The 14,121-nt window shown below is 40.7% G+C and overlaps 1 protein-coding gene across 2 annotated transcripts in view; it reads right to left on the bottom strand.

Annotated features, from left to right (window-relative positions):
- Positions 1 to 8,406: 8,406 nt before the first annotated feature.
- The window catches only part of LOC119582868 (cytochrome b-c1 complex subunit Rieske, mitochondrial-like), an 8,928-nt gene continuing 3,213 nt past the window's right edge, over positions 8,407 to 14,121 (bottom strand). For both annotated transcript variants that reach the window (XM_037931365.1, XM_037931366.1), the window contains exons 2-5: positions 13,953 to 14,096; positions 13,150 to 13,327; positions 10,463 to 10,611; positions 8,407 to 8,901 (exon numbers count right to left, since the gene is read on the bottom strand). In XM_037931365.1, the coding sequence (XP_037787293.1) occupies positions 8,762 to 8,901; positions 10,463 to 10,611; positions 13,150 to 13,327; positions 13,953 to 14,096 (611 nt within the window). In that variant the 3' untranslated portion in view covers positions 8,407 to 8,761. The remainder of the gene's footprint in view (positions 8,902 to 10,462; positions 10,612 to 13,149; positions 13,328 to 13,952; positions 14,097 to 14,121) is intronic.

Below are 14,121 nucleotides of genomic sequence, written 5' to 3' on the forward strand. Positions count from 1 at the left end.
TAGTAGACCCTGTGACCTTACATAATTTCACCTTTTCTTGAACTAGCAGGAAAAACTTTATCTTTTTTACTAATGCTGTGAATATCAATGATGTTCTTTTTATTATATGCATTATAATTATGTAATGTTATAGACATTAGGAACAGCAATGTAAAATAACGTAAAATATTGTAAAAAAAATCAAGGAAAAGAGTAAACAGGCGAGACAGGCATTAGTTGTTATTGGCTCATCAGTGCCTTGGTAAAGGTGTAGCCGTCTGTGTAAAAACAATAAAGTTGACTCACAGTGGGCATGGCCTGTACGTACATGACATGCCCATCGAATTTGGATTAAGTGATATGTCCAGCAGTATACAAGTAAGGAAAGTAAATAACGAGAACAACTTTGAAATAGTTATGATGAACTCGGGGAAAATTGTATATAGGAAACATATAGTGGGCACGAATGCGAAATAAAAACCTTTTGGGACCTGCCATATTTATCAGTTGAGCCTAAACCTCGGGTTACTTAGCCCGATGCTGCCAGTGGTGGTATGTACGTACATCCCATACCTCCTGTTTTTTTTTTTTTTTTTGTGGGTGGGGTGGGGACTTACCAGACAGGGACTAAGGCCCAATGTAGGGGATCACCATGCCTAGGATCTCAGCCCTCACCTCTACTAATTTTGCATGGTCTTTTCTCCTTTCCTTTCCTTCTCTTCTTCATGCCCTAGTTTTGTCCACCAATCCTAATCGTTAACTCATGCCCTTTTTGCCACAAAACTTTATCATAATGCTGACCCTCCCTTAATGACCATCCCTCAATGACCCCTAATTCACTGACCCTGCCTCTGTAATCCCCTCCTGATCCCCCCTCACTGACCCTCCCTCGCTGACCCTCCCTCACTGACCCCGTAAGCGCCATTTCACGCCCTTAGATTATTTGTGGCAATTTGAGGTGACTGATACTACTACGTTGTACTCGCTTCACTACTGGAATGCAGTCAAACCTGAAATCAAAATGTAACAATCATAATCAACATCTCAATTAGATTTACGTTCACTTAAAAAACTTCTAACCAGTGCGTATACTATTACAACCACAGAGAGTCTATATATTACACTGTTTGCCAAGCACGCTTCTATATTATAATACGTAGAGTGTACAATGATATATATGTGCATATGATATCTACATTTATACATTAATGTGTTTGATATGAACGCATAGCGGGAACAGTCAAGGCCTTTAAAAAGTCTCCAGATCAATCCTTATGTACGTGTTGTTAGGCCTGTGTTAACTCTAACTGCCCTACACACCACTGATGGCCCCCTTCGTGAGGCGCACCCACTCTATACATCCGTCAGCATTAGGGTCGAGGCGTCCCTTGTCGCAACCCATGTGGAAGCCATGAACCCAAGTTGATCTGGGCATCTTGGTGAGGATGCTGTTTGATCACACTGTCACACCGCTGATGCCAGCGGCTAAATTCCCCTCATTGTTTGAACACAGATCACAAACAACATACTCAACCACCACTCGAGACCATCAGCTTTTCTATTTACCTCATACATAAGTTCCGGAGTGGGTTTGAAAGATTTTTTTTCATCACAGATGCACAGCGCAGCTTAAATTCTATATTTTCCCCTACTCCCTTCCTTTTTTCTTCATGGTTCGTCATCAGTAACAACAGGGGCAAAAAATTTAGAATCAGTAATAATGTGATCCTCATCTATATTGTAACGGAAAAAACTTGACGTCCCCAGTCACAGGGAGAGAATACAACCCCCTGTATACACAAACTGAACTCCTCCCCAGAACATTGGGCTGCCGAGATTTAAAAAAAAAAAAAAAAAAAAAAAAAAAATCTCCAGGACTCAGTAATACAGTGTGTGTTATGGTGTTGTAGGCTCTACTGTATATTCCAGGATCAGAATACTGTTAATCATTCAGGCAAAGACAACTACAACAACAAAAAGACGTTATGCCTTACACTTGGTAACAATCGTTTCTGCATTGCAAATTTGTTTGCAGTGTTTTTGCTGAATAATTATCTGAAGGTCCTCTCGAAGGGTTCATCTATAGGTTTTCTCTACATTCTTTCAGTAGGATGCTGATGCAACATGGCCCCACTCATTAAGCACCCTCACATCCCAGTTGATCCGTCATCAAATAGAGATCACTATGCATCTGAATGTTAACTGTTAAGACAGGATCCTCTGCCATCGATGGAACGTCATCCAAGGAGACGGATCTTCAGGCAGTGGGGTGGACATCAGCTATGATGACAAGTCAGGACACAACATTCCATAACGTCATCCCATCGCTCAGTAAAGTCATCAGGGAATAGTCATTTTGGTAATCTGGCAGGAACTCTGCATCACATCATGCTATCAGGATCTGCAACAGCAAGGATATGGCAGAAAAACGGAACAGAGTCTTTCACGAGCATGGGCAAAGGACATGCAGAAACTTCGTGATCATTAATCAGACCAATCAAGCAGAGTGGAGCAAATCCATATTAACATGAAGTCTTAATCCAAGACCCATCATGCTTTGTAGCTAACCATAACATGTATACTTCTATAATGTACAATGTGCTTACTTGCTAATCGCTACTGCTCTATTTCCCTTTTGCCGTTGTTTTAATTTACTAACCTCTCCACATTTTCACCGCCCCCTGCATGGTCACATGATCTACTTACCTGAAGGTCTAACTAACACAGTTGACCCTCATGCGTCAAGTAGCTCAGAAAGTGAGTCAGTCTTCCCTGCAAGCGGACGTGTAGTTCTAGGCATTCCCAAGCTCTCGATGCAAACAAAAGCAATGTCAAGGATATTTTCTCATTTCTTGGACTTACTATAATCTGACATACCGTGCTGAGGGGTATAACTTAGGAAAACTTTGTCCAATGGTCTGTCACCGGTTGAGCAACTTCGCTGGGCTCAAGGAACCCATGGTGTGGAGGAAATATTCCCTTCAATTCTTCTCCTTGAGGTGGACCCTCTGAATTATAGCCGTATTTGTGTGCTGAACATTCCAGAATTCAGCCACCTCCCTATTGCAGGAAGATTCAGCCCTGCATTTCTTGTTTTCCTTATTTTCTCCTTATCTTCTTACAATCATGAATATCGATTTAGCCATGGCACCCCATTCCTCAGCGGGCCTTCATTGATCAGGGGGTGCTAAGAATCTATGGGTCTTTGATAATTGAGTTCTTTTTCAAATTTATGGTCTTGTTGTTTCATGTGGACTTCGCAGGGACATGAATGAACTTGCAGTTATCTCAACTAAATCTGGCATTATTTGTTGTGCTGAAATTCTGGTTTCAGACATGAGGCACACCTCAGAGTTGCTTTTACCTGATTTTGATAAACTCCTGTTTGCTACATAGAAACTCTTTGCCTCGAGCCCTTTTTTTTATTTTTTTATTCTATTATTGTTTTTAATGCCAGTCATTCAACATATGAATGTGTGACTTCAGACATTTCCATTCAAGGGAATGATTGTGCTTTACTTTCATAGGCGATTTTAATGCTCAACACTGAGACTGGCTGAATTCTGTGTCCCCAACTGACCGACAAGGCATTTCTGCCTTAGATTTCTCAGAAGTAGTCGGTTGAGAGCACTTAGTTCATGGTTCCACTCACAGGAGAGGTATTTCTTTGGATCATTTACTAACTGATGTGAGAGGTAATTAGTGCAGAGTCCATCGAGCTAATTGGTTCTGCCAACCACCTAGCCTAACTTGTAAAATCCAACTGGATTTTCCAATACCAGATTTTACTCTAACTAGACAAATCTTCATAAAGTCTAGAATTAAATGGGGTGGATCTACCATACATAGGACAGTATTGTTTGGCAAGGTGTTTATAATGCGTCTGGTCTGTTAATACTCTGAACTTGTTATTGTTGGACATCATGACGAGGCTAATACACAGCAATACATTTGAATCTGGTTCACATGATAAAACAAGGTTTAATGAATGATATCACCAGGCTTATAGGGACAAATATACTGCCTAGTATAATCTCGGGTCTGCTTATTGCACTCATCCGTATTGGGAGAATATAATTAGTATAATACTGTGCTCACTAGAAAAAAATTCTCTCAGAATCGTCACAGTCTTATAAATGGTAGTCAGCACCTATAAGCATCTCTTTTTAGTGTTGAGTCCTCCATTCCTCCTTTAGTGAAAGCTACTTTGGTAGCAGAATGCTTTAAACCATAACAAAGTTAAGATATTGAACTTTTCCTGTCACCCGTTACCATGATTTAATTCATTTGCTTTCAGGTCCCCTGAGATCAAGCATCTTTAACAGAATTAGCCCAATATGGGGGCATAGACCAAAGGGCTTGTTTTCCTCAGAGTTTTGACTAAATGGGTCAATAGCTCCTGTATTAGCTTTACCTTGAGCTCTTTAGTTCGTCAAGGATCATTTCCAGTGCTGGCACTAATCCCATGGGCCTACAATCTAGACCTATTATTATAGGCCCATTTCAATTTCACCAATTTTATCCATGGTCTTTAACATTTGCTGGTTAAAGGCTTTTCTGGACATTTGAGATCGTTTCCTCAAGAGACTCAGACTGGTTTTAGAAAACAGACTCGGCTGTAATGTGCAGTTGATGTTGGTGCATGAATGTAGCCGGCTTTAGATAGGGTTCAGAGTCAAAGCTTGCTCTCTGATTAAGGGCAGCTTTGACATTGTAAATCCAAATGTTGTTGTTCAGCTGCATCTTTTTGAGGGTTAATGGTTAAAGAAAGATAAGTGCTAGACATCTGGGTCATGTAGCACAAATATTTGATGTTAGGGAAGGGGTTTGGTTGAGTTAGTGATTATTGTCAAGCGGGCAAAGGAATTGGGTGAAAGGTGAAAGGGTTAGAGTCGGTGTGGTAAGGAGTTAGATTAGATGGAGGGTATTAATGCGTTATGAGGAAACAGAATAGGATGTTCAAAAGAAAGTGTGGGAATCGGTAAGGATGTTGATAGGTTGGGAGGTCGTGAAGGGAGGATAGGGTGGGGGAAAGCAGAGGTAGTATGGACGAGACATAAAGGGAAGGGGGGGGAAAAGACAAATATAAGGGGGATGGTATTGGAGGATGTGTAAAAAAAGGTCTCTTGAAGGCATACATAGTTGGGTTCTAAGAGGATAGGGATAGACAAAGGTCAGGTTGTGGAGCGGAACCGGAAATTCCCAAATAAAGGGATAGTTATACTTTAGTGATATAGATTGTAGTACTGTTTTGGAGATTTTGAGGGGGAAGCAGCTAGAGGGTGGGATACGGACCAAGAGGGCGGGGTTGGGGTGGGGGGGGATGGGCTGTGTTGGGAGGGTGTAGGATAGGGTGTAGGGGGGATATCGTTAGGAGGATGGATATCAGCAGTTACTTGCAGTGTAAAAGGAAAGCAGGAGTTGTAAGATTTGGAGGTTGAGTGTCAGTTTTCATTAAGTAATCTTGAATATTTTCAATAGTTTCTTCAGAGGAATTGGTTTGGGGGAGTTTTCGGGGGGATAAAGGATTTCTTGTGAGGGGGGAAGAGAGGGATTGGTGTCTCGAGTGTAGGGGCAAAGGAAGGTGGAGGTGTTTGTGTGGTGGGGAAGAGGGGGTGGAACATTTGTTCTGTCTGTTACGGGTAGTGTGAGGAGGGAGGGGGGAAGGTGTTGGGGTTGTAGTGGTGATTGGAGTATCTGTAGTAGAGATTGGAGTGTCTGGGTTTAGGATGGAAAAAGAGTTTGAATTTGGGGAAGGTAGGAGGTAGAAGGGGGGGAGTTAGATGTAGGGGGGGGTGGGTTTAGGAGAATTGGGTTTAGAATGAGCAGTATTACTGGAGTAAGGAGTAAGAAGAAACCACGTCGACGTCCCCTTCCTGTTTTGCTTCACGTAGTGTGAGTCCAAGTTTGAATCTGAGAGTTGCTACCTCAAAACTCAAACTTGTAGGTGGGACAGCCCCTATAAAATACATTATGGGGGCCGCCACAGTTGGCACATGTCTGATTGTGCAGGGCAGTTAGATTGGGTATGGCCAGGTTGGGCACATAGTGGGCATCTGGCTGTGGACCGGCAATGTTTGGCTGGGTGTCCTAGACGCCAACAATTTTGGCACTGACGTGGAGGAGGTTGGTATGGACGAACAGGGAGGGATTCTCCTCCTATGTAGACATTAAAGGGAAGATCATGTCTACGGAAGGTAATATTGGCTATATTAGTGGGTTTCTTTTGATGACCTCTGGGGGGAATGGAGTAGCATTGTACTGATGTTGCATCATAGTCTGTGAGACAGGCAAGTAGGTCTTCTCCACAGTCTGACCCAATCTTTGTCATAGACTGGGCAATTTGCTGGGAGATTGAAACTGTTTCCAGGTGCAAGTATTAGGGTTGGATGGGGTTCTGTAAGGATGGGGGTTTCCATATAGGTTAGTTAGTTTTTTTAATGCTATAGCTTGGTTTTTGGAAAGTTACTGTGACAAGACGGGGGGCGGGCGGGTTTGCTACGGAAAGAGACTTTACCTACTTGTTTTTGGAGACAAATTGTTGGAAGAGAAGGGTGTTGTCACGTAGGAGCTGTGGGAGGATCACGAAAAATCGGGCCCATTTGGCTGCGCTAAAGAGAGTATTTAAGATTGTTGTAGAGATAGGGGGATAGAAAGGGCGGGGGCCCTGACGAAGATGGAGTAGTGTTGAGGGAGGGGAGTGTTATGGAGAGGTGGGCAATAAGGCTGTAAGGTATTAAAAAGGGGGATGGGGTGGTTGATGTTGGAGGTTTGGGATAGAGGTGTTAAGTTGAGCTTTCTGGAGGTGGAAATGTTCCCTTAAAGGGTTGATTGTTGGCTACTGTACTAGTAGGCATTGATGAGGGGGTAGTTTATTGCAGTGTTCTGAGCCGTGGTCAAAAGGAGAGCCCGGGGTCAGGGAATCGGGTGGGGTTTTCATCATTGGGGCTATTTGATAAAGGGCAAGCCTCATTGCCCTAATAGTGGGGATAAGTTTTCATTACTGGCCATGGAAGCCTGGGTTATGTTGGGGATAAAAAACAGTCCCCCCTAGGGTCCCCTTGAGGGTAAGGGGTAGGTAACTAAATCAGGGGAATACTGTGCCCATGGCTCCCTCAGGCCGTTCAGGACTGGCACAAAGTCAGCCTTTCATCCTTTCAGCACGGCTCTCACACCTTAGGAGGTGGATAGCAGAAGGGTTTGGTGAAGGGACAGAAACGAAAGGTGGGAAGGAAAAAAAAAAAAAAAAAAGACCATGCAAAATTAGCTGAGTCGAGGGCTGAGTGCCCAAGGGTTGGGGGGTTCCCCCTCATTGGGTCCCAGTCTCCGCCTCCTAAGCCCCCCCACGACAACAACAGGCAAGGGATTGGGGGAGCAGTCTGTTGATGGTGGCAAAGTTTTTAGTATTTTAACAGCATTACTAATGAAATGTTGGCATATGCTGAGGATTCTTCTCTCTATGCTGATAGTCTTTCTCCGGCAACCAGGCAAATTGCAACGTATTCTGTATTATAATACGTAGTGTACAATGATATATGTGTGCAAATGATATCTACATTTATACAATAATGTGTTTGATACGTATACATCCGTTAACGCATGGGTCAAGGCGTCCCTTGTCGTGGTCCAGGGAAATCATTAACCCGAGTTGATCTGGGCATCTTGGAGAGGATGATGTGTGGTCACACTGTCACACCGTTGATGCCAGCGGCTAGAAACCCCCTCCCTCACTGTCACCTCCCTTACCTAGCCCTACCTTAACACATTCACCCATCAATTACTTTACCCATATTGAATCTTTTCAATATTAATCTAGATAACTGACATAGCAACTAACTATTAACTCAACAGCCCTTCTCTACCCTTTATTGTACCTTCCTATAGTGCCCACATGATCTTCGATGTCTAGCATATTTATTTTGCTTTTCATCATTAACCATTTTCTTTTTTTTTCCTTCTCTTCTTCATCCCCTTGTTTTGTCCCACAATCCTAATCGTATCTCAAAATGAATACACACATCCAAGAAAAAGAGCAGAATTTGCAATTGAGAACCATGAGATAGCGCTGACCGAGGATACATTTTCGTTTAAGTTTATATTTCCCACAAATAGATAAGAGCTGAGGAAGAGATGGATATACGTTGTAATTTAAGTTAACAGTGTTGTATGTATATATATATATATATTTTTTTTTAAAATATCAGATTTGCCATGGTCTATTTGGACCTTCCTTAATTGTGAATATGGGAGTGAGAGACCATTCTTCAAGAGATGCCTCTAGTACAGCCCCCAAGAAAGCCATTCCCTTGCTGCAGACCGTCTGGTCCCTGCCATGTGCATTGTTATGGATCATGCATTTAACATGTGTTAAAGCAGGATTTTCTCCATCTTCCTATATTTTAAGGGGATATAAAAGAAACAGCCATAGATAAAACTTTCTTTTATGTTACAAGTCTCAGCCGTCATTTGTATATGCAATAAACACCATCTCACTGTAGAGAAGGTTAACTTATTTATACAGTATCTACAGTAAACAAGGTGCCAATGGTTGATTTCAATGACCATGTGCCTATATCTTTTATTTCATTTCAGTAAATAGAGAAAAACTGACCAGTCTTTCTGAAATGTTCAGCCTGATGATCAGAAATAAAAATTCTGATGAACAACTTTGATACCTGTGTTATCATTAATGATGGTGGTTTTCATAATGCAGTTCCTTTTTTTCATAATCTTTTATATTTCAACAAAAAAATATACACACTTTTAATGACCTTTTTTTTCTCTATCCTACAATTAGCAGTCCATCCTCTGGGAAGCTGTACTCTGGGATTTCAAGGTTAAGAGGCGCAGGGCCCTTTCGGATGCGGCCAGCTGTGTCGTAGTGGGAACCGTGGCATGGGCAGTAGTAACCACCATAGTCACCTGTGAAGATGGAGATATTATTGATACAAATGCCTTGCTGACATCTACACAGCTTTGAGTTTTTTTTCCTTACAAAACACACACACACACACAAAAGAAAAAAAAATACAACTGGACTGCCTTATTGCCTATGGGAATGGGATATTGTAAAACCAAACAAAAATATAAACTTACACAGACTTTTATCTATTACTAAAAAAAAATATCCTTGACAATATTGGAAATAATGGATATTTTATTTAGCCTATAATGTCTATTGTATTATGTGAAAGAGCTTAGACTAGGACTGAAAGTCACATCACGCTTGTAATATTCTACATGGTAAGAAGAAGCCACAATACATTGAATAATTGACTAGTGTTTATAGTGCCAGTGAAATAAAAGAATGTATATCAAGGAAAATGCTAGAGAAAAATAAAAAGACAGAAATGTGCCCAGTTGAGTGCAAATAACTGTGTAAAGGGGGTAGTTACTATATATATTACATAATGAAGAAGAACAGACTGACTTGTAGAATATGAGTGTATAGGCAAAATTGCAAACGCTTTATGTAAAAAAAAAAAAAAAATGAATTGAATAACTTTCAAGCTATTTCATACTCGAAACTAACGAATGGCGTTACTGCTTTCACCAAACTTATTAATAGAAAGAAAAAATTAATTACATGGCATACTCTTGAGAGAGAGAGAGAGAGAGAGAGAGAGAGAGAGAGAGAGAGAGAGAGAGAGAGAGAGAGAGAGAGAGAGAGAGAGAGAGAGAGAGAGAGAGAGCTGTAAACCTTACCACACACACACTTCCCATAGAAACCTAGGCCTATATCCTAATCCCTCTCCTGTTGTCTTGGATTTTTAATAAGGACTCTCGCCTACAATGATAGTTCCACGTCCTGTAAAGACGTACTTTGGCACCTCTAGGTTGGTGGGTGCTGGACCCCTCCTCACTCTGCCTGATAAGTCGAAGCGGGACCCATGGCAGGGGCAGTGGTAACCTTCTATAAGACCAGTAGTATATTTTTACTTTTCTATTACTGTGGGTTAAGTCAATACAATGGATCTGATCTGATGAGGAATTCTTGAAACCCTTTCAGTAGAAAAAACAGATATGTCTACACTATTTTAGAGAAAAAAGGGAGATGTGAAAAATGGGGTTTTAGAATGGGGAGCGAAAAGATTCAAGAGAGTGGACAAACTTTTAGAATTTTTACCTATTTATTCTTTATCTGTTTAGTCCTGCTCCCCCATTGTAACACATGTATTTACATTCACCTAATACCCAGTCATTAGCTAAATTATCAATTCAAATTCCTAAATATTTGAAAAAAATCCTATAGTTTTCATCTGGTCAATAAACCTAACCTGAATGGGTACAAGAAGAAACTCAATTACCCAATCTGATATTACTTTACAATCTCTCTAGCTATTTTATCTAGCCTTGGGAAAACAAACATTTCCTTGAAGAAACCTTTTCCCCTAATGTTTATAAAATATGAACACTAAAAATACATGCTGTCACTACCCATCAGCTTCACCCTCGAAAAGAGAAACTACCTGAGGATACCTACCAGCATCAGCAATTGGGACACAGCCAAGATGGGTGCATACACCCAGCACAATCAGCCACTTGGGTTCCTTGCATCGCACACTGTCATGTTCTGGATCTCGCAGGCTGCCCATATCCACAGCACCTTCTGTGGAAATTTCCTCATCAGTCCTGTAAAGATAATGAAAGATCATGAGGCTGTATTCATAATGGTAATTGTAACACAGATCATTATAAACTCCTTAAGACAGAAAGATAGAAAGAAAAGGAGAGAGAGAGTGAAAGAAATATATATATATATATATATATATATATATATATATATATATTATATATATATATATATATATATATATATATATATACATATACATACTTTTTTTTGATTACCAGTAAAGATAAGAAAGGGAGAGGGGTGAGAGGGAGAGGGAGAGGGAGGAGAAGGAGAAGGAGAAGAAGGGGAAGGAGAAGGAGAAGAAGGGGAAGGAGAAGGAGAAGAAGGGGGAGAAGAAGGGGAAGGAGAAGAAGGAGAAGGAGAAGGAGGAGAAGAAGGAGAAAGAAGAGAGGTGGGTGGGATCAATACTTACACTAAAGTTTAGTACATATCTAAACATAAATATCCAATTCTAACAATAAGCAGCTTACCTATGTTTACTGCTATAAAGTTCTTGCATTTACTGCATTTTGAAATACATAATCCATGTTGATGCTTCTAAAGAATAAACTAAATACTTCTCAAAAGTATTTTCAAGGCAACCTAAATACTTCTATTTACTGTTATTTTAGAAATGACTTGCATGTGCAATTTACAAAAAACATTACTGCCATTCTTCTCGAAAATTCCCTTGCTTCACTTATACCAGTGTATGTAGCAAAAGTGTAAATTTTATATATTCGGAATTACTTGGGCTTCATCAATTCCAGCACAACTTCAGTCCTAAAGCGTGGGCCCTGTCTCTTTTTTTTACAAACTGACTAAGAAAACAGTCACACATGGGAGGTGGTGGGCGGGTAACCTTTAAGTGCAAGGGGTAAATTTCAAATCCACTACTCTCTAGCCAATTACCCTTTATACAGCATCCTCTTTTAACCTTTGCAATATAGTGAGCCCTTAGTAACATAGCAGTAAGCTAGAGCTGCACTGACCACTGTAGTAATTTGTTAACTTTGTTGACCACGATGGCTCCCCAACTACTCAGCCATCAAGGGAGTCACATAATAGGCCTATTGTGATCTCACCTGGTTTATCCAGTCCTTGAATTTTTTAGAAAAAACTACCATTATTACTAGCACTTCTGACATTCTGTTTATTATAAAGGTATCAATATAGTTACAGCATAGTGTCCAAAAATCAAGGAAAATGGTAACCAAATGAAATAGGTGGGATGTTAATTGACTCCTTGGTGACTATGCATGTGTAAACATAATTAACCCCTTCAATTCAGATGGCGTGACCATCATGTCATGGGAAAATTTGGCTGTGGGCTGAGGTGACACAAACTTCTCGTTGCGAGCATTTTGGCTGAAGGCTTAAATGGGAATGACTTGCCACAAGCGATTAGACTCGTTTGGTGTTTAGGAAGGGGCTTTTGCATTATTTCCATCAATAAATAAGTGTGGAATGTAACATCCATGAGCCACTACTGGAAGAGTGCCAGCTCCAGGGAGATCACCCATTTCTGTGCTCAGGATTCTATTCCTGCTTGCTGTGACCAGCAGTGCAGGTTGTATTATAGAATATCAAATAGGAAGAAGAAGAAGAAGAAGAAGAATTACTGCACTGAGCTTTGGACTACCTAGAGAGATATGAAGTCTGTGCAAGGGAAAGTCTATTATCATCTGGATAAGGTAAATCAACTGAGAAATACAGACATGGCAAAAAAACTAAAAACCCTTACGCAGAAAGAGAAAATAACATTGTAAAGGGAAGGAATGGCTTCTTATCACTGCACGTGTGTTCATGTGTTCCCAGCCCACAAGCCGCACACCTATGGCTGCTAAAGTAAGCCTAATGCCCTTATTTTGGGCATTAGGCTTATGAGATGGGTAGTGAAGTATCCGGATCCAATGGGCTAATAAACTAAAATCACAGTGGACATGGTATGTGTCATGTCATCCCAGCAGAACGGATAAACTTGGTTCTGGCCATCAGTTACTTCAACACAACCATTAACGCCCCTCCCTCCTTCACCTTGAACCTCATCTCGCCTCATGCAACCACCTCCAGAGATGTCACCGAGATAAACATGACAATACTTCATACTGGACTACAAACTGAGCACCTGGCAGTGTCTCCACTCATGTAAGCCTATTGCCTGTATTTTGGGCCATGTAATGACAGGGAAAATATCTGGATCCAAATGGTTAATGACAACAGTTGTTCTCAGTGAAAGTAAAATGTCCAGGAGTGAATAACAATTGAGTAACAGGTTCATCAGGGTTGTCGTCATTATCATTACTATTAATTATGCTTTCTTCACAAACCTGGTTATACCGTTTCATTTTCCAATGAATCAATCTGAAATCTACAATAAGCAAACAAAAAATTGAATGAGTTTGAGAAAGCTCAGCTCAATAAAATGAAAAAAAAGCAAAGAAAAGAAAAGAAAACAGAAAAGAAAATTAAAAATTAAAAATTTAAAAATTAAAAAGAAAAAGAAAAAGATAGATTGATGAAGTCCAAGACAGCTACCTGAAGTCTCCTCTTACCTGTGTCGGACAAAGAGTGGTTTGCCTCTCCACTTGAAGGTGACAGACTTGCCCTCTGGAATATCATCTAGCTTGATTTCAATTTTAGCCAAGGCCAAGACATCAGCAGAGGCCGACATGGAGGACACAAACTGTGAGACAACGGCCTTGGCAGAGTAAATGCCAGTCACAGTGCCACCTGCAAAGCAATGTTTTTGACTAATTGTGATGCAAAAGTGACTCATGCTCTTATAACTGAAGGGACTTTACTGTTATCATAAGCTAATTTTCTATGTCTTTCTATATAACTACAGGCAATTCACCAATTTGAAGATGACAGGACTTTGCTTAGTCATTTTCATCTTCCAATACTGCTGAAGTCTGAGTTTATAGCATTTCCAAAGGCACATTCGAATTTAGATATACCAAGTATTCACTATCTATGCAATATATACATATGAAGATACATAATGACAAGCAGTGTTTAAAATACCTGCTTTCTGTAATCATATTAGCAGTGTTCTATCCAAATCTACTCTGTTGAGAGCTATGTATGAAAGCTTACATTAAAACATTCAACAAAGCAGTGTTGCAATATCAGGCAAATTCTGATCCTTATGATCTGCAGCAAAGGTTAAACCTCCACCACGTTTGTTCTGGCAAGATAAATTTAGACTAGTTCTATACTTGACAAGCTGCCACAGTGATCTATAAGCTTCATCTTGATAGAATATACAAGCTGCTGAAGTACATTAGGCATGGAAACAAAGTCTTCCTTAAGAAAAAAAGATTCAAGCACAGCACATGTCCTTGAATAGCCTCACCTCCAACCAGCATGTATGTGAAGGCGCTGCGAGTGGGAGCCGATTCTCCCGCCTTAGCGCGGGTGTCCTTGACATCATCACGGCGGTAAGCACTGAAGTCAGGCACCTGGATGTCTGTGTGTGCATAACGAACCTGGGACGATGCTGGAAAGCAAGAGACAGAGGTAGT

This window comes from Penaeus monodon, chromosome 16 (genome assembly GCF_015228065.2).
Source record: "Penaeus monodon isolate SGIC_2016 chromosome 16, NSTDA_Pmon_1, whole genome shotgun sequence".
Lineage (NCBI taxonomy): Eukaryota > Metazoa > Arthropoda > Malacostraca > Decapoda > Penaeidae > Penaeus > Penaeus monodon.